General features: G+C 36.1%; 1 protein-coding gene across 2 annotated transcripts in view; it reads left to right on the top strand.

Moving 5' to 3' along the window:
* Positions 1-21,712, top strand: part of SRBD1 (S1 RNA binding domain 1) — a 123,443-nt gene that overhangs the window by 17,916 nt on the left and 83,815 nt on the right. For both annotated transcript variants that reach the window (XM_054630032.2, XM_077175833.1), the window contains exons 12-16: positions 3,142-3,245; positions 8,091-8,198; positions 14,283-14,440; positions 15,598-15,688; positions 16,721-16,828. In XM_054630032.2, coding sequence (XP_054486007.2) covers positions 3,142-3,245; positions 8,091-8,198; positions 14,283-14,440; positions 15,598-15,688; positions 16,721-16,828 — 569 coding nt within the window. The remainder of the gene's footprint in view (positions 1-3,141; positions 3,246-8,090; positions 8,199-14,282; positions 14,441-15,597; positions 15,689-16,720; positions 16,829-21,712) is intronic.

Consider the following 21,712-nt stretch of genomic DNA (forward strand, 5'->3'; position numbering starts at 1 on the left):
TTTCTTGGGTTATGACCATCCTTTTCAATCTATAAGTCTCTATTTTTTCCTTCACCTAAGACTGTGAAGAGATAGTTCCTTTGTGCATTTAAAAACTGGCAAAAATATGTTCTTTAAGAATAGAGTTCAAGATGTCTTCACGAGAAGGAGTTCTCTGGTTTGGCTCAAGATTATTAAAAGAAGCTTATACCTGGAAAAGATATAGGAAAGCCTGAACCCCAGAGTGATTTATATAATTTACTAATCCCCAAGAACTTTAGGTTAAAGAGGTGTGTTTGAGGAACAGTTGTAAAACTTACTGCTTTGGAGACCTTCTCAACTGCTTTCATGGCTGCATACAGACAAGTGTTCTGAATGCCTTTAGGCAGAAGTCAGCTTTAAATCACCTCTTTTTAGAGTTGCAAACACAAGACTCCGTAAAATACTGCACTGAAACTTGTCATCACCTGAGTATGGAAGTGCAAGTGATCCTAAAGACCTGGTACAAGCCTAACTCTGCTCTAGCTTAGATGTGAGTGTAGGGGATGCACAGTAGCCTGGCATGTCACCTGTAGGAAAACAGGCTGTGCCTTTGTGACCAAAGCCCTGGCAGCTGTGAGTGTGCCTTGCAGCATGTGTTGCAGTGAGTTTAAGTGCTGTGCAGTAAGCTGTGCTGCAGCTTGGTCCTGCTGCAGGTCTGGGTGACTTCCTGTGCCACTGTCATTTTCTTTTCTGAGACATGTCATTTTGTCTTGTTTGGGTCCTGAAGTATTCAGGACTGGTGTGCAGTCAGGTTGTTTGAAAAAGTTAAAATACTAAAACTGTAATGAGGAAAGAACTTTGTTTTAGTCAGCTTTAAAAGCTGACTCCAGATTTTGACATGGTCAGATACCCTGTGGGTGTTTCCAGCTGGAACGTTTTGCTAGTGGGAGGTTCAGTCACAGCTTCTTCCTTTGGCAGCAAGGAGAACCTGACTGGACTCTCTCAGGACATGGCTGAGAAGCAATACCAACACAGTCATAACTAAGAAAAAAAAATCTTTCAAGAGTTTATTTGAGTTTTTGACTAATTGTAAACAGTTTAGTGTTTGTGTACGCCTTGGGGTTGCTTTCCTGTATTTGGAGATGACTGAAATAGTGGGAGGAAAAGAATTCATGAATTAAGTGTAACATTTGAGGCCAATGCTCTATTTTCAATCTCATACTTAAAAAGGAATTGGAATTTAAAGTCCTTGGCAAAGTATACAGAACTTATTCTGTGAGTTTAAATCAATATGCAACATATAAGAGAGTTGTGCAAAATGAAGCATGTTGTGTTTTTAGGATAAACAGAATAAGGTTTGATGAATCTTGTGACTGGATCATATTGTTGTTCTTGCATTCTCTGAAAAATGTATGTTGTTTCTTACAACCCTTGCCCTGGATCTGTTCCAATCTCATATAAAAACAGTCTTTTTCCAGAAGTGAAGACTGCTTTGTGACTAGAATAGCCAGATTTTAATCTGTTACTTTAAAAAACTAAAGAAAAATAGCTTTATTATATTAGAGGGCGAAATTAAATAATTCCATTCTTAACTGAGCATTTATTGGATGATTATTCTTCTCTGAATGTATCACTTAGAACAGGATAGGCAGATTGTTTGAGAGTATAAATATAAATAATATTAGTGACTGCATTAACAGCTGGTTTAAGTTCAAGTGACTGACACATTCTGCAGATGTAGTGCCAGGTAACAAAATGTGATGCAAATATTGACCCTGCTGACAGCATGCTGAATGATGACATTATAATTCTATCACATATATTCTCTGTTGTGACCATCACTTTGATTTCATTTTAACTTGACATTTAGCTTTCTCTCTTTTTAAAAAGTAAAGTCAGAATAAACATGAAAGCATTTGATTTGTTAAAATGTGTCTTTCTAATTTCTACGTGAAAACATTTGGTTTGGCAGTCAAGGTACCAGATGCTATAATATTTCACATGCAATCTTTATTATTAGCTTTGTTGTTCAATGATATGTCAGGCCTGGTATGTCACAGGAGCAGTAAGGCTGAGGAATATAAATTGGTACTATGTCCTGGAGTCATTTTAAACCATTGTATTTAACATATGTGACATGTCTGAGTTAGCTAGTGATTGAATTAAAGTTCATGATTGACACAGAATGCTCTGTTGTGACAGTGCTCAGGGCCTGCTACATACAGCAACATGTGAAGTCATACAGGAATGTCAGCTTTGAGTGGGTTTCTTTTTTTTTGGTATTTTTCCACTTTAAAAGACTTCAGAAGGAAAAATGAAATCTAAAGATGTGCATTTTATTTGCTTCTGAATATAATTCTGTTTCTAAAATCTGCTGGTCATTGAGTTTTCATAGTATTAAGGTGAATATTCAGTTTCCCATAGTGAGATTAGACTAGGAGTTATCCACCAAAATCCTCCAGGATCTGCCACTTGTGTTGTGGTTCTGGTTTTAAATGTAGAGTCATAGTCTTCCATTTAAAATTGAACTAACTCTGTGTAGAGGTAGCCTGTATACAACCAAACTTAGCTTTAGATCCTGACTGTGGAGTTAAGTACTCAGAAGTACATGCATATGGTTTGAGGCAGGAGTGTTAATGTAAAGAGAGTGAGTGTTTACATCCTTTTCTGCTATTTGTGAATTAAGCATGAATAACTAAATTCATCCTCTTTCAAATTAAGCTGAGCACCTTTGTGTCACAAGTTGTGATTCATAACTTATTTAAAATTTGGATTAATAATGGGCAGAAAAATGGAATCTGAAGCACAGAAACTTCTGAGGTCTAGTTCTGATTGAAATCACTCTTCAATTAATTTCTTGAGTTTTAATTTGGGTTATTAAATAAGATTATTCCACCACCAAAATTCATGCTGTCTTGCATTATAAGTGTGTTTAATCTTAAACTGGATCCTAAGATTGCAGACTCCAAGAAAAATGTATTTGTTATGCCATGGCATGATTTAATTGGTGTTTAAATTGTGGATGTTATCTGTACATTCTAGTACTTTGTGAACTGATTTACTGTACCACCATCCTGATTTGCTACAGAATGTCAAGCAAGTGCGTACACAAATGTTGATAAGTTTATCTTTTGGATATTTTGTGTGTCATCTGTCTCTGCCATTTATGTTTGCACTCAGATTCTGGCCATTAACCGAGGGGAAAATCTGAAGATCCTGACAGTGAAGGTCAACATTCCTGACGGGGTGAAGAATGAATTCTGTTGGTGGTGTGTCAATGAAAGGTCTGCATGGATACATATTCTTAGAGAAATCTCTTTTTTCTATAGACAGCTGCATACTCAAGTGTATCTCATATGTCTTGTTACATTAAGAGAACAAATTAAACAAATATTTATTAGATTGGATGAAATTAGCAAGTGGATAATTCTTACTCTGTATTTCCAACTGCTGTAGCATTATGCTGAAAAGATCATGCCTTGGGCTATATTTGCAAGTTCTGGCACCATTCTTCAAGCAGTTGAATTTTTTTAAACATATGCAAAGGCCGATGAAATGTGAATATATTTTCAAATTGTAATATGCATCACATCCAGTAGCCTTTACTGAAAGGACTTTGTAGAACCCGATAGAGTATACTCCAAACTTCAGAAAATACCTTCTTATGCCCAATTGCAATGATTAAATAGGGCTATGTAAGATTTTTAGGTCTGTGAAGTACATAACTTCAAGTTTCACAAATGTAAGGAATTACATGTTTAAAAAGAACTTAATGGATTTAACAGACAAACATAAATGTAACTGTTTTCAGTGCATAGCTCTCACATATTGTGTGAACCATCTCTTGCATTTTATACTCTTTTTAAGTTAGAAAACTGGACTGTAAAATCCAGATTCTTTTCTTTCTTACTGATTTGTTCATACAAGTTGTCTAGGATTTTTAAGCCTGTACTGAGATGTTTAGTGCTGCATAATTTTCAAGGCCTTTTGCAAAAGTTTAGGTTAACTTTGTGTATTTTGTGCAATATCTGTCAGTTTTTTTCTTGGGAACTGTACCTTGATGTCCTCTGCTGGAGAATATTATGATCCAAACGGTGCATCTTCCTTGTGTGTATAAAAAATGACTTTCTCTTTCTTACTAGTTTAAAGTATTGGGCATTGTTCTGGTGACGTCTTAGAAACTCCTTCCTTTGCATCCTAGGAATGGGTAACCAAAAGGAGGGAAGAAAAATAGGAAGAATTGCACGTTTAATGTATAAAACTGAATACAGTGATACTGCTTTAGCATGTATTTAGTTTTTACAACAGATCCAAGAAATGGATGTGGTAAAAATGTTCCTTTTCACTGTAGAAATTTAATAGGGCTGTTTCCCTCTGAAAGGGAAGAATAGTGCTCTGAAAGTATTAAAGTATTTTTTGGCCAGATACCATTGCTCTTAGATCATATTGTTCTAAGTAACCTTCTTTGTTTCCAGGAAAGTATCAGGAGTCACAAACACACCTGTTTCTTTCTACTTTTAGTACCTGTAACAGAATTTCTGTCCTCCCTTCAAGCTGTATATTCTGTAAGCAGAACATAGCTGTCAGTCTTGCTTTTACTGCATCTATGACAGAATTTGGAAGCACTGTGGACCACAGATAATGGAACAGCTTGTCACTGTTACACAAATAAAAGTGGGATGTAAATTGAGATATTTTTGGTTGGTTATCCTTTTGTGAGTCATCCTGGAATAAGAAGAATATTGACCTTGGAAGTGAATACTTATTAATATTTAGCACTCATAAGGCTATATATGCTTATGGCTTTTTACCATTTAAGGACACTTTTCCACCATTATAAAACTTCTAAAGGAATGGTTTTAATCTTTGTGCATTAACATCGAGGACAGATTCTGATCTTCCTCCTGAGATTGGCAACTGTGTTATCAAACTAACAAATAGTAAATGTGTAATCTGCCCTGCAAGCTTTGAAATGATTGTCCAGGGGTGGAATTTGCAAAATTTTCATTGCATTGATTTGCTGGTTGGACCAGAAGGTTAATAACTTATTTTTGAGTCAATGGTTTCAAAACTTTGCAAAGGTATTAACCAATTTGCTAGAAATCACACACACAATCAGTTGCAGAACCAGAAATGCCAGCTTGCTACAGAATTTGGCCAGTATTTTAGCCAGAAAACAGCATCACCTACTGCCTAGTGGATTAGTAGCAAATTTTTTAAACTGTTTGTATTCTTCTGAGACAAATTTTTTAGCATTAAGTGCTCCTGCAGTAGAAAGTGAGTTTGGAAGACTTGAGTTCCTTATTGCATTGAGCTCTGTGTAGATGCTGTCTAAGAATATTGTACATTTTTTGCAAGTTCAGAATGTTTATTAGCCTATATAAGCATCTGTTTCCTTGCAGATTGGGTTTGTGTAGAAAATTCAAGAATATCCTTATGCCTGGCCCTGTGGATTGTATTTTTCTCCAAAAAATGGCATTCATTTGACAGTGAACCTACTTCCATTAACACTAGAATTCTACTGGTCCCAAAGACTTTGTTGTGAAATTGAACAGAGAAAAATGATCAGAGAGGCAGAGAGGGGCTGGCTGGCTTTGAATGTAGAAACAAAATGGAGTTGTTCCCTAGTGAGATGGGATGAGAGTTTGTTCCCAAGTGGAATTGCAGCCTTGAAAATGAAATTTGATGTTTGATGATGTTTTTTCAGTTTCCAGTCAAATATCTCAGATCCTGTGTAAAGTCCATGGTACAGGCCTTAAAGGCTTGCTTTGTCTGCTGTTACTAACTTGGTACATGTTTTATTTAATGTCTTAGAGGAGCACAAAGATCTGCTGTTTGTCCTTCAGTTCTAAAAGCCTAGCTGGGCTCTTCCTGGAACAGTTATTAATCAGTACTGGTGGTTCTTAACATGGGCTCTGTTAATTCTGTTTATGTGTAGTTCCACCCTCTGGTGTCTCAGTAGTCTAAGCCATTTATGTTTGTTGTGGTCCCTGTTGTGAGCACTGGGACATGGAGAGCTGGTGATCAGAGTAAGATGATACTATTTGTATGGAGCTTTTTTATAATTTGGCTTCAAAAGCTAGATCTTGATTAAATAATCAAGAAAAAATCTGTTCTTAGAGGGAGGCTTAGCTAGGCTGTGATGATCTTTAAAAATATACACACATGATTTTGCTTTGCTTTTTGCAGCAAAGTGAATTTTTCTCTTCTTTCAAGAAGTATTGAAATCATTAAACTACAGTATTTGCTGCAATTGAACTTGCTGTTTGAATGTTTTCTCATTTGCAACGACTTCTAGCAGAATGTTGCCTAAATTTTTATTTATGTATAGGCAGGTAATAAAAATATCTATAGTGATAACCTATTTACAGGGTTTAACTGGCTTTAATGGATGGAAGAGAGGGGGAAACAGCTGAGAGGTTTCCAAATTCATTCTAATTTGTGCTGAGGATGTTAGTCATACTTGCACCTGCAAAACCTTCATGTTTATAGAATATGATGGCAATAAGAGGATTTAAAGCCTTTCTCAGTTTTATATAGGTGTGGAAAGAGTCTCAAATTACAAATAAGTATGATAGAGCTATTTGCAAAAACTGTTGGTGAACTGAGGTCATGTGGCTAAGCACTGATTACAACCCTGAATGTTATAAAACTGAATGGTGAGCTTAATTCTGTTCCTGTGTGTCTCTGCTCAATGCAGGGTTGACTCCATCACACATTTCTCAGCTATTATATGCACAGACACATAGAAAAGCTGTTTCAAGAAGCTGCAGATCCCCTTAAACAACTGAAAAGCTGTCTGGGTAGGAGCAATTTTGAATTCTCAGTATTTATGAGTGGCTGCCAACAAACAAGATCAAAAGTAAAATTCAGTTCTGTTTTTGCTGCAGCTGGGCACGTTATGACCATAATTCCAGCATGTTTCATTTAAGCCACCCAAACAATAAACTTAGAAAACTTGCACGGGTTTTTAAAAATATGTGTGGGTATCTCCCATCACAGTTTGGGACCCAGGCACATTAAATAATACAATAAGTGAAGAAAACTCTTGAGTGTTATCAATACTTTTAAAAGTAATAAAAAACAGGTGGACTTTAATAGAAAATGTCAGTAGTATGTTTCTGTTTGAGTACAATATATCTGGTTGCTTCTCCTTCACCTCAATCTCTTCTCACAGGGTGGACAGTCTCAATGAGTCCGTTCTGCTTGTTCAAGGACTCACACACACACCCCAACCCACACCTCCCCACACCCTCCTTCATGGAAATTTGCCCTCAACAAAAAGATCAATGGATTAAATATCTAGGAAGCTTTGAGAGTGAGGTGTATTTTACAGCAAAATTTGAAATACTTGTTGTTACAATTATATGGTTACCATGCAGTCTACCTAGAAAAGAGTTCAAGGCTTCAAAGAGTTTGGCTTAGAAGAAGCTGGAAAACAGTCTTGTTTTTGTTTGGTATTGTTTATTCATTTTTCCCTTTTCCTATATTATAATTTACACATCAAATGTATTAGTAGCAGGTAAAATAGAAAATAATTTTTAAAGATTTTTGGTTTCTGTGGTTTAAGAACTGCTGCAAAATTAGTAGGAATTCATTTAGAAGTTGAATAGAGATACTCAGTGCATTCCAAATGAAATTTGAATTGGGTTTTATTTATTGGCATTAGTTTAGCTCCTTAATCTCCATCTGTCCATAGTTGCCTTTTTTCAGTTATTCTGCAGTGACAATCACAGAGGATGTTTAGTCATTTTTTTTCTGATGTAATGAGGAATAGCAAATAATGCAACCCTAAAGGTAATATGGAACCAAGTTCTTTGTTCAGTTATAAGAAGCTTTGACTTCTCAAAGTGGAGAATGGTTTTTTTTTATGTTTTCTTTAAAACATAAACCATTATTGTGTTCTAAAACCTAAAAAAGATAAGCCTGTCCTTTGTGTGGTATTAGAACTATGAGCAACTTCTCATTCCTTTCATATTTGACTCATGATTTAGTTACCTAATTATTGTAGTAATTCTGCAGTTTATAGGATTTAACAATGTAGAAGCCTTTCTGGAAAGTTCCTTTTTTATCTAGTTGTTTGCATGTGTTCTTAAAATATTTTTTATTTTTCTTCCAATCTTTTGCAGATGGAGACCAAAGCAATTTTTAAAACCAGACTTTATGAGGATACTACGGAGTTCTGTAGAGGATGCATATAAACGCCTTATATATCCTCTTCTCTGTAGGGAATTCAGGTAAGCCTGGAATAAATCTATATTTTCATATTACTGAAATTTTTTTTAGCAATTCCCTCCCCAGTGTTTTATTAGGCTATTATTTCTCTATTTGAAAATATCAGCATGTTTCTAATCCTCTGTGTTTACAGAGGAAATGAGCTATATAGTCTTGGTTCTATAGATTTAATTTCTGACTATCAAAAATTAAATCTATAGAACCAGTTTAGGCTACAGTAGAGAAATGATCTTTCTGTGAAGACATTTTACATGTAGTAATGTAGTAACATTAAATGTAAAATGTAGTAACATTTTACATGTTTACATGCTTAGATACTTGTACATTTTTCTAATTAAGTACAATTTAGAACCATATTATCATGATAATTTTATCTTTATTCTTGTAATAGCATAAACCATGATGTCACTGAATTTTTCAAACATCTTTTCATATCACAGCAATATTACTTTCAGTGACTCTGTTCTGACTCACTCTCTTTTACCTGTCTAATAGAATTCAGCAAAGTATTGTTAAGGTTGGAAGCACTCCTCGTGTTTGCCAGCTGTATTTGTGGCCAATGAATTAGTTATAGTCTTGGTCTGATAGTATTTTGTGAGTGCTGTGATGTCTCTAGAGAAGTCAGTAAACTTATTACTGGTGATACTATAGTAATGATGTCATTGGATATCATGTCCCTTGTTAAGATCTGTAATATTATTCCACATTTAAAGGAAATTGAAAACTTAGTATCAAATTAGCATCAAATTAGCAAATAGGGTATATTATGGTGTAGTATAAGAGTTTACCATATAGTGGAAATAACTGAATATGTCCATTAACAGTATTATCTTCTAATGGCTAACAGTACTTATGGTGTGATTCTTCAGTACCGGAGAAGCTCCTCAAAACATAGCATGCTTCATTCTGGCAAGGCCATCTGATACGTGACCTAAATGTTAATGCTTTTTTTGAGCTAGTTCAAAATGAAATTTATCCAAGAGACCCTGTCTCTTGGACCAGAGATGTTGAAATGACTTGTATCAAAATGACATGCTATCTAGTACCTAAAATCAGCAACCACATTATGAAATGTTTTTTTCTGTACTTTCCTGAGTGTGCTTTTGTTTTTGAATTGGAGCTGTTTTCTTGACACCTTTTCATGAACATCATTGCAAGAATGATCTGTGTTCTACCTCCCTGAAAAGAACCATCAGCTCACGATTTTAACAGCATGTCTTTTCGGTGGTTTTTGAGCATCTTCACTACAGTATGTTATGTTTGCTTATTGCTTTGCAAGCAAGATTGCTTCTCTTCTTTTGATTAGTGAGCCTGGTCTTTTGTTACTTAGAATTTCACAGATTCTAAAAATACTGAGTTCACTCATTATTTTGTGACCACAATACATGTAGCTACTCTAGGGGAGGCACTGTGTCTATTGTGGTCAAAATGGTGAACATCTCATGGTGAAGAGTTCAGTTGTTCGCTTCTGTCACTGCAGTCTCTACATCTCTACAATCAAACTCTTTCAAAATAAACAAAAATACTTACTTTTTAGTGGGGTTTGGTTTTAAGAAATATAGGGGTGCTTCAAGGCTCTTTTCTTGTATTTTTATTCAGTGGTTTGTACCACAGGACTGTTGTGGCCTGTGTTGTGTGTAACACTTTGAGGACTGCTGGAGCAGTAGGTTGCTGAAGGTTTTCTGTTCTATTAATCAAAAGGGGAAAAAAAAGCTTCCTTCCCTTCCCTACTACTTATTAGATGTAGCTCACAAGCAATCAATGAGAAGCATACGAAGTTTGCTGCCGGTTCCTGAGGGTACGTCTGCTTAGGTTTTACTCTTTATGATAATGTTGCATGATTGGTGGAGTTTGGATAGGAAAATCTGAAACCTCTCCTATAGAGAGGAACTCAAAGCACCTGACAATATTCTGGTCCCTGATCACTTAACCCTTATCCTCCTCCTATTTTCTTTCCGGACACACCAGAGCTGTTTTTTCCAACTCTTGCAAAGGGCTGCTAAAGTATTCAGTACCTCCTTTTAGCATTATTTCCAACCCACCTCCTGCTGTTCTTTTTTCTTTTTATTATCATTAAATGTTGGAACAGAAAGTTTCCAAGAATGTCTTGAAATTGCTGGTGCTTCTAGTGATCAGAAGAAGAATGAAACTTGCCAGCAAGACGATTACCTTATTTATTGTTTAATTTCCTTTCTTCCATTCTGTCAGATGTAATTTCTTGTATCTGGTATAATAATGTCCACTGTTGCTTTTGGCTCTTTCAAATACATTTTATCTTGTTGCAGTACTGCATGGAATGATTCCGTCAGGGTTTCATGCAGGTGATGTGGCATGGGCATGTTTCTTAATGGATAATCCTTTCATAGTTTTCCATGCTTTCTTGCAGAAGTGCTTTTTCTCCCCTGTCTTCAGGGACACAAACATTTCTCCGTATATCTTGTTTCACACCTGAAGCTAGTTTGCAGATCTTTTTCCACAGAAGTGTAATTGGGAGTATGGAATTTTAAATCTCAGTTTAAAAACTGAATCTTATAACACTGAATATGAAAATTAATAGACCATTATTAGGTTATTTGCTTTTATTATGATACACCTGTTAGTGATATACAGTCTGAGTGCTTTGTAGACTTCAAGGGAGGGGCTTGGAGTCCTGACTTAATTGATATTTTTTTCATAAAGTAGGAACTGAAGAGTTTTGAGGTTTGTTTGGGGTTTTTTCCCCAAAATAGCCATTTTGCTTGTGTTTAGAGAGGACTACTCTCTGCCTTTTATCTCTGCCACATTAATGAGAACTGTTGTAAATTGGAAAAGCATGAAGCTGGACATCTTGCCATTTGGATGAAGCCAATAACACACTGAAAAAGAGAAAGGTATTATATTGTTTTGAGTAGCTTAATGGGGTTTTTTTTCCAAAAGATCAAATGATTATACCAGGCTTGAAATTAAGGGCCACTGCTTCAGACAGTAGATCATGTAATTGATACAAGTGTTGAGTAAGAGGCAGAGAAAAAAGAGATGTCTATACTTGAAATTTAAAAACACAGGATATTACATAATAGAGAGGACATTCCCCCTACACACCTGGCAATTTCAGTAACATTTCCTGTTGCTGTAAAAGTTGCTGCATATCCATGCCAATTTTAAACATGATTTCCATAAGGCTGACATAACTAATAGCATGTGTTTAGGGGCAATTTTAATTTCTACACAAGTCTCCCTTGTACTGACAGGAATTTGCAGTGTGGGAGGACTTGGCCTCGTGGCACCTGTATCCTTGGGATAAGTGGAAGGATGGAATGGCCTGTCTTTGTACAAAACCTTTGGTTCAAGGGCATTCCATTCTCTTGTCTACAAGCCACTTTTAACCTTCATTTGCATGCATGGGTGACTGGTTGATTCTCTGTTATGTGTGTATTTAGAAGATCCATACTTCTGTGAGGCTGAGGTATTTGCTTTTGTTTTCTCTGGTCTCTCATAAGTAGCATCTAATTGTTCTGTCTCTGGACTCACCCTAGAAGCAGCTTGTTCTGTGGCTTAGTTTTTTGTTTGTTTGTTTTTGGTTTTTTTAATTAGAGAAGGGGAAAATGGGAGAAGGATGCTGTAAGACTGAATGATCAAGAAATGGAATGGCAACTGAAATTCAGTGGGAAATGAATGTAAAATTATACTTTCAAGGGGAAGTAGTTATCTTTTGATAAGTAAAACTATTAGCTCTGAGCTGTCCTGCCACAGGAGAGGGGCTTTGGCACCATGGAAGGTAGCTCCACATGAATGTTAAGTGCTCAGAAGGTGAGATATTTATGTAAGGAATAAAGACAAAGAATCATTGACTTATTTGGCCTGTATTTGGAATACTGTTGTCCATTTTGGTCCACTCACATGGGGAGGGGGGTAGGAAGTAGGAAAACAATTCACTGGAACTCGAAAAGGCCCAGTGAAGGGGAATGAGGAATGAAATGATTTCTCTGGAAAGAAAAAAAATGGCTACACTATGACTTCAACTTGGAAAAGGGAGGACTTAGAGATAAATGATGTGTCAAGAGTGGAACAAGGTTTGTAGGGATAAATTTTTACTCCCCTCCAGTATAAGGCTTAGAGGGGCATAACAAAAATAATCAGTTTCCAACCAAAAGGTGGCAGCTATTTACAGTTTGTGATGGACCTGCAAAACTCACTGCCAGCAGACTCTGTGGATGAAAGAAGTTTATCTGTCTTCAGGAAGAGGTTGGATAGTTGAGCAAGAGCTCTGTTACGAGCTAGTAAAGAGACAAGTCATGTGCAGCCCAGGAAATACTCTGGAAGCAGTTGTAGGACAAGATTATGGGACAGATGCTGGAGCTGCTCTGTCAGCTGCTTAGGCAACTGCTTGGAGACAGACTTGGAGACAGAATCCTGGAATAGAGGGACAATTTAGCTGAACTGGTGCAGCCATTCACACATTTGGTGGTGATATAGAGTGTTTGGTCTTTGCTGAGGGCACATTTGAACTGCTAAGGAGCCTTGTAATGCATGTATGCCCTTCACCATCTCTCTTTGAATTGTGTCTGTGATAATCTCATCTACCTGATACCGAAACAAGGAGCACATGGAAAAAAAGGGAGCCTTTTGCTGTTGCACAATTCTCTAGGAAATGCTCCCCAGGAAATGCTCCACGTGTGAAAGAGGATCTAGACCTCTCTGTGGACTACTTTACAAATCAGAGGTGATGAGGATTTATTAGTTCTTTCTGTACCACTGTGGGATGAGACAGGGCTGAGCTGGTTGACTGGTTGGATCCTGGGCAAATTCAAGTCAAGCTGTTGAGTTCTTCCACAACCAAAAACTGCTCAGAACAGCTTCATATTCCATCATGTCAAATAGCCCTTATGAGGGTTCTCTTTGAATTATTTGTAGTTGGCACTATGTGTGCCATGCATTGATTGACCTAAACAACTTGAGCAATTTTCCCTGTCCCATTCTGATAGGGTGTGTTAACTGTAATGCAGTTTTTTTCACATTCTGTAGAAATAAACCAAGACAGCAGGTTTTTTTTCAGTGACAGGTAAAAAGAAAAGCAGAATAAGGGCCCTGGCTACCCTTAAATGAAGGCTTTACTGGATTGCTTTTGACTCCCCAATTATTGGAGTTACTGACAACATAATGCATAGGCAAGTGATAATGAGTACCTGCAGAAGTAAAAGAAATCGGAGAGGTGATGAATATTTTTGTACACATTACTCTTTCCGCTTTATTGTTTTTTTAAGTGCCATACCATGATGAAAATACTTGTCCTTGTCAGTCATGGTCTTGCTGGCCACATCTAATGAGTAAGACATTGTGAATCTTTTACATCTTCACTCAACAAGACTAATTTGTTTCTTGTGACACTCTGCAGTGTTTGTGCTTCAAGTCATCTAACTCAATCCTTACTGCACTACCTCACTTCTTTCTGTTGAAGAACATAACTTGGAAAAGAAAGGGAACACTGTGGCCCCAGCAGCTTTGCAGTTTGTTCTGAGGAATCAGAATACCCTCCTAGAAAAAGCTCAAGTCTTCACACTTCTTTGATGTCAGTTAAATGAAGCAATCCAAAGACAAAATTAAATGCCTCAGGAGTTAGCAACTAGTTGGAGGGACCCTTCCAGTTTCTTCTCTGGTTCCAGTTTCTCTCAGTGTAAACCACCATCCATTTTTTTGCTGGATTGTGATTTTTCTCTAGAACTGTGAAATTGTGATGAATTTGATCCGTGCCTCCTTCAAATCCTCTTTTCTTTACAATTAGTACAATCTTTGAAAGGAAGCTGTTCTTTGCTCAAAATTATGAGTTGATGTTTGAATGGTAGTTGGTGGGTGTATGTTCTTACAAGTGTTTCTCTTGTACTTTTTATATTGACTGGTTTTCTTAGAACAAGAATGAGATGACATATAGCTGATCTTTTGAAAAAGGTGTCAACAACTTGATTTGAATTGTAACATTTAATTGAAGATGATGGAAACATGATTGGAAAAGGCCTTACGACTTTGGAACAACTAATACGTGTATTTGAAAGTTAATTGAAAGAAAAATATTTGGGTTTTTTTTTTTCTTTTATTTCTATCCTTCTAAGATCCAAGTTGACATCTGATGCAGAGAAAGAGTCTGTGATGATGTTTGGGAGAAATCTCCGTCAGCTGCTTCTGACCAGCCCTGTGAGGGGCCGTGCTTTGATGGGAGTAGATCCTGGCTACAAACATGGCTGCAAGTTGGCAATTATTTCACCAACCAGTAAGTTTCAATTCCAAACATTTTTGGAAGGACTGATAAAAATTCATTCATTTAGAGTAAAGATAGTTTCAAAACCTACTTTTTTATCAAATTGTGGTTTTTTTTGGTAAAGCTTTTAGTGCTTTCCACACATCCTGTTGTATAATTCCTTTCTTCAGCTAGCTTAAGTTTCTGGCACCTGGATTCCAGTGACTTCTTTGACATTATTACTTCTCTCTTAAATAGAATTTAAGATGCCTTCTGCCTTCCTGAATACAGGTTGAAATGATTGTGCTCCTCAGTAGTCAGCGAAGAGAACACCTGGCATTTTTATTGTTTGACAAAGAATTTGTATTTAAATACTTTCTGTAATATTGCTTTTTTCATGGCTAGTGTCTTGGACATCTGGACACTTTTTCAACCCTTTTTGTTTAGCAGTGTGTGTTTAATGTAAGAGGTCAGAAACACTGTTTTTGCAAAACTTCTTAGTTCACATATAGAACAGAGCCTTTCCACTTCGTCCTAGTCTATTGAGGGGATGCACACCTCTTTAGGCTTATGCAAAAACTATTTGTTTTCCTTTTATTTTGTTGTTGCTTTTTGTTTGAGACTATATCCACCCCAGAAGAAGGTAAAGAAAGGTATGTTCTTTAGAAGGCAATAAAGGTGCAGTAAATGATTGAGCTTTCATTGCACCATTAGCTATCAGTAGTGGTTAATACAGTTCTTTCCAAATGTGATAGATGGGATGATGACAAGAGCTAGCGTTGGAATTCTAGAACTTATGTACTGCAAGTCCTTAGACTGTCTAATTTTCATCACTCTTTTCTGGATCTCTAAGTTGTACTACACAAGAACAATAAATATTTTATAGTAAATTGCTCTCTTTCTCTGTGATATAATGCGTTATATTTGCTGATAGTTTTAGGTGTTCATTACTTGATATGTGACTATGTCTGCAGGGAGCTACAAAATGTATTAACTTGTTTTTCTTTTGCCAAAGCATTCTTGTCTTATGCCAACCATACATTTCTTCTAAATGGATATAGAGATCAAAGGGAAAGATGGCTGATAAAGAAGCTTCCTTTGTCAACCATCAAATTAAGTTCAGTAGTTCTGCAGGATGTGGCCTTTGGACCTTTGTGGATTTAATCAAATGGCTTTGCCTTTCATTCTAGGTCAGATACTCCACACTGATGTAGTTTACTTGCATTCTGGTCAAGGATTTCGTGAAGCTGAGAAGATAAAGAGGCTTCTGCTACAGTACAAGTATGCTAAAGAAACTTTCATTTATTGCTCTTTTCTTACCAAACAAAATGAAAATCTTCACTATAGAAATACTTGATTTTGATTGCAATAAGAATTTTACTGATTTAACTGGAGGTTTATTTTCTTTAGTCTAGTTCAGAGCTTGCTTTTTCGTTTGTGTTCATGCTTTTGCAGTACATATATGTTAGAAGCACATCAAATCAAGGCTGCATGCTATGAATGTATCCCCATAAAACTGTTAATCCATTTATTTTTGGGAATAGAAATTAGCATTCAGCTAAGAAATAACTTTAGCCTTCCTCTTCCTAGCCCCTGCAACCCCCAAATCACTCATCAGTCTTTCTCTGTTCCAAAAGCCACATTAGGTTTTGGTAGAGTTTTGTCAAGCAAAGGAAATCCTGCAAAGGTAGCTCTCCAGATGGAATTACAAACAGGGACAGCATGATTAAAAGTTTGTGTCCAACTATGTCTGTGGACAGACATCTGGTCTACTGAGTCAGCTGCTGAATTACCACAGCATACAGTCCAGTTTGTCTATAAGAATTAGATTGGCTTTAAACAAGGTGATTTGGTGGCTGGCTGGCTGTGGTGTGGGCAGTCAGAGGGAATGACCTTGCAAGCTGTTGGAAACTATGATATTCCCATTAAGGAATTAAGATGCTGATTGCTTTGGCTTCTGCTCTTTTTCATGACTCATACCAGATGAGAGAAAAACGAGGTGAAAGTGTTTGAGGACTATAAATAACATTCCATTTATTAATATGAAGTATCATTTTTGGATTTTCTGCTTATATTACCACTGTACAATCCGATTACAAATAAGTGAAAATTTTTTACTCATCTCATGAACTATCACATTGAAAACCTGTTAAACACAACGTGATGCTTCTAGGAATGTTTTCTCATTACATCTGAGCCTTGTGTTATCTAAAATTAGATGCATTGATCACAGTGCTGGATTGAATACTATGTATGAAAAAGTATAAAAGAATATTTGAGAGTAATTGTTTGGTTTTTTTAACCCACACAAAGCTGCAGCACTATTGTGATTGGCAATGGCACGGCCTGCAGAGAAACAGAAGCTTACTTTGCTGACTTAATTATGAAGAAGTATTTTGCACCGCTGGATGTTGTTTACTGGTAAGATCCCTTTGCTGGGATATTATTCATTTGTTCAGCATATCTTAACAGGTAATTTAGATGTAATTTTTGAAGTATTTCTTTTGCTGCCTTGTCTGTATTTGAGTCAAGCTTGACCCAAGGTTCTAGCCAAAGAAAACTAGCTGTAGCTCTTTGAAGCATGACAGTAGTTATCCTGAGTCAGTAATAGAGATTCACTGAAGCATTTTATTTTTTCTTCCTGAGGTTCACTCTCTTGCTATTATTATTGTAACAAAGTATGAGAGAATAGCAACACTAACAGCTAAGGACCCGTTTGGCATTGTGTATTTATTTCTTGATGAATGAGGTTTTACTGCACGTGATAAAGCTTCTGGTGTCTGACTGCAGTATGGAATGCTTGGTAATCCTATGGGAATTAAATGATCTGGAAATAAATACTGTGTTAATACCAAGTGGAGAGTAGTAAATATATTTATCCTTTTCAGACTTCAGATTTTATCCATTAGTTTGTTGAATTTGAGCTAAAGTATTCTTCTGTTGGTTTGGATGGAAACTGTATTATACCACCTTCTTTTCTACCATGCAGTACTCCTCTCTTTTTTCTAATTCCCACCTTTTTTTTTTCTAAAGCATTTTTTGTGATTTACCTTGGATTATCCTTTGTGCCAGCATTTAACAGCAGTATTTAGTTTTCACTGTCTTAGCATGCTGAAATAAGTTTTCCATATTTTTAAAGAAGGTTATGGCCTTTTGCTGTTTAAACTATTCTATACATTTAAAAGTGCCTTTTTTCATAAATTAGAAAGTGGCCTTACAGAAATGTTTAACAAATATGTTATTTCTGTTGTCTTATGGTGTGTTGCACTTGTTCGTCATTTCTATGATTCCCAAGTAAATTTGTACAAGATTCCATTCTTAAATCACTCTTTTATTCCAGGAGATGTAGTAAAGGTTTTCTAATGGTAATTGTTTGCAAATTAGAGGAGGTTATTCAAGCTTCTGAAAAATTAGGCATCCTATTTACTGAGTCCAGCGCAAAAACAGTGAATGTTTTACGACTGTAGAGGGTGCAAAACACTTCATACTTTGTGGGTTTTGGCAAATGCTTCATTTCACTATTGTTCACTTCGTATAGCTTAAAAATCCATTATTATAGCAATAATAATATTATTTTGAAATAGTGGTTTTGTTTATTTATTGATCATATACTACTTTACACAGAAAAACAATGTTTATATAGTACTGTGATTGTTGTTTTTATCACTGTTTACCTCTTCTGATTTAATATTTTCTCCCTGTTTATGATTCAATGTGACAAAATTTTCAAAGTAGTACTTAAGTTACCAAGTTCTTAGAACCAAAAAAAGCTCTTGTGTAATAGGAATTAGTATAAATACTGTGTGGCAGAAGTCAGGTTAACAAGTTTGTTGCTTTCTCTAGTAGTGACTGATAATTTTTTAACCTTTCACTTTGTCCAAAACTGCTATTTGTAGCAAAGATCTATAACTGCAGTTCTTTAACTTGACATGCAATATCCTGAAAATTGACATAATTAGAAATATATTTTAATTTATACATTTATGTTGTTAATGGTTTTCTTATGTTGGGTTCATATGGCAGAGCTAGTCCATACTTCAGAATTTGTGTGCAGAGCCATGAGGTGCTTCACGTTAAAGCCAAGTGGGGTTTTTTTGGACTTCATGCTATAGTTGATATCTGGGACTCTTGAACTTTGTATATTGCTGTCTGCATGTGAACTTATATATGTGACTTTACAGACAGGCTGCATTTGCAGTGCTTGTCTCTTCACATTTTGTCAGTCTGCACTGAGTTTTTTAATAAGGATCAGGGTTCCCATATATCCCTTTCTGATCAACTAGTTTCATGTACATCTCATTACTTTATCCAGTGTTCCAAGCCATGCTGCTGAACCCTGCAAGGCAGCTACTTTTTCCTTTCCAGCTCCAGAAAGCATTAATCTCCTTGGTATTTCTTAGTAACAGAAAGGAGTGATGAGTCCAGCCATCCAACCTCCACTTGTGATAATTCAGTGAAATGCCCGGAATTTATGTCAGTCTGAGTTAAAAATGTGATACTTGCTAAGTGAGGGGCAATTACTACAGTCTTACTGTTTGAGCAATAGGTGACAGTAGGTGTACATTGGGATAACTGCTATACCTTTTGAGGGGAACTGTGGAAGGTGGCTTGGAAGAATATGCTCTGCTGATTCTCTTCGTTTTAAATAGTTAAGTCCTCTAGAGTATGTGCTTTCAGATCACAAGCAACTTTTCTGCTTCCATGTTCAAAATCTTCCTTAGATTAGGTTGTTTTATCATGATAGGCTTTTTTAAAAGTATGAGGACTTTGTTTATACATAGGCTGAATACATATCTCTCATCAGTTCTGTGGATGCTTTTGGATGAAGTGATGTTTATTCACTTAAAATCTATAAGAAATAATTTCAGCCATTGTTGGAACAGTTAATTCTTAAGGCCTGCTTCAGCAGGTTGTAGTTGTAAATAAAGAATGGATTTGCTAATCAATATAGTTTTTAAACTGTGAGGAAAACAAAGCAACAAAGAACCCCAAACAAAACAAAACAACCTAAACCCCCTAGAACAAAAAAGCCCAGTTCAAGTACTGTAACAGAATGAGTCAGTTGCATCTAACATGATACCATTTCCCAAGCTTTCAGCTTCTCACAGGATTGCACTGAGCTGCATCAAGGTGGAAATCCTTGCCCAGAAAAACAGAGCTCAGCTCATTGCTGTATGCAAGTTTTAGAGAATTACAAATTGTATGTTCTCTTGAAACTTTTTTTCCTTAAAGGAGTCCAAATGTAAAGGGGCTTGGCAGATGAGATTGGACACTCACCATAAGCTGTTGTTCAGAAATGTGAATGATGGGGAGGTACTACAGACTTCAACTTCCTCAGGAAATATTAGGAGTGAAGAATAGGATCAGGAATGATTATAAAAAAAATAAAATCTGTTCATACTTTTCTGTCCAGTTCATCATATAGAGCTTGGAATCATGCATTTCCAGGGAAGTGAGACAAGAATAGAAGGTGTAATTTCAGAAGGGTGTGTGCAGTTGGTGCATGCACAAATAATGAAGGCTAAATATGATATATGAAAAGCAAGTGATTAAAATAAAAGTATTTAGCAATGGCAAATGTAAACTGCATAGAGTTTTACTGAAGTTTCCCAAAGAGAAGATGAATCAGTGAAGACAGTAGTAGGAAATGAGGCATATGACATGATTTTTCATGTGGCTTTAAAACCTGTCTGGACTCAGTTTGACAGTTTTTGATTTAAAGCAAATATTTTTCACTATTTTTGTAACTAACGTGCCTTCAGATAGCCACATCCAACCTAAATAACTACAGGACTTTCATTTCCTTTTTTTAAAAATGTAGTTTCCCTTTTAGAGCTGTGTTTATTGACTTAGATTAGGATTGGACTAGAGCCAGGGACAATCATATCTAGTCTTTGGGTTTTTTGTTACAAATCAGTTTTTGTTACAAGGTTCAATAAATATTTTTGATTATTTATGTTAGTTCTATTGTGAATTCTTGCCAAAGATACATTGTATTATAACCAAAGCAGATGTTCTAGTTTAGACAAGTGTATTTGTTTTAACAGGACCAGAAATGTAAATGAAACAACATTGTGTTCAGCATTAACATGGCAGATGATGAACTTTCAGGATTTCATTGGCCTTTTTGGATTAAATGAAAATCTTGAAAAAATATTTCAGGAATCTGGTTTTCTTTGATTGCTGTCAGTTTGAGGCATCTTGGAAATGAAAGCTATCTGAATGACAGGTGAACTATGCTAAAGCAGGACAAAACAAACAGCTCAATCTTTGTATTTGGCAAAATCAAATAACAATTTCTCTTTCAGCCTCAATGGTTTTGTTGTCACAATACAAGCATTCTTACTGATCTGACTCTTATGTGCTTGCTGCATTAAAGCACACTCAGAGTAAAGTATTTCAGTTTGTATTTAAAAGGAAGTTTGATAAGTGTCAGGAATTGTTAATTGTTTTCAACATGCAGCGTAGAATGCAGCCAAGCAAGTGTATTTTTTGTTGCTGTTTAAATGGGTGGATGTTTAATTTCTGTCTGCTTGGTTTTAAACTTGATGCAAAATCCTTTTCTGCCACTTACAGCAAAATCTTTTCTTACCCTCAAGACTTTATAAGCAATGTAATGAATAATTTACTGCTGTTTAAGTTCAAACACTTCTGTACTGTGACGAATAGGGGAAAGTCTGTAATGTCTTGTAAAGTTCTCATTGGGTTTTCTTTAATGTTTAAATTATCTGCTTTAGAATACTAAGAAATGTTCTGCTAAGGTAGAATAGGGCTGTAATACCTTTTGAAGTTGGACCTTGGTGGCAAGAAATTGATTTAGAAATGTTTGTTCTACGGGATTTTAGGTCCTCTTGTATTTTATAGGTGTCTGCACATGCTTTAAATATCCTTTTCAATTTAAATGTGTGTTTTATGTTGTTGAATATCTACATTATGCTCTCTCAGCTTTAACAAATGCCACTTTCAAGTTCCATGCCTCTACATTTCTAATGTTACACTAGCTTAATTCCCATTACTTTTCTGCTTCATAGCACTCGCAGTTTGAAAGGGACCTAACATTTGGGTTCACATTATGATAATTAGGTTTCAAAGCAGTGTGGGGGGATTAAGATGTCTGAAGTCTAGTTGCTGAATAAAGTTCAGAACTACTTGTAAAACTTGTTTGAGTGGTTAACAGAAGTGGTTTTATTTATTCAGTGCTCATGCAGCATTAATCCGTATTTCATCAGGTACCCACAGCGCTGTAACTCTAGATATGACCTTGGGACTTAATTTACCCCATCTCAGTTTTCCTTATTAATGTGC

The sequence above is a fragment of the Agelaius phoeniceus genome, chromosome 3 (genome assembly GCF_051311805.1).
Source record: "Agelaius phoeniceus isolate bAgePho1 chromosome 3, bAgePho1.hap1, whole genome shotgun sequence".
In the NCBI taxonomy this organism is placed as follows: domain Eukaryota; kingdom Metazoa; phylum Chordata; class Aves; order Passeriformes; family Icteridae; genus Agelaius; species Agelaius phoeniceus.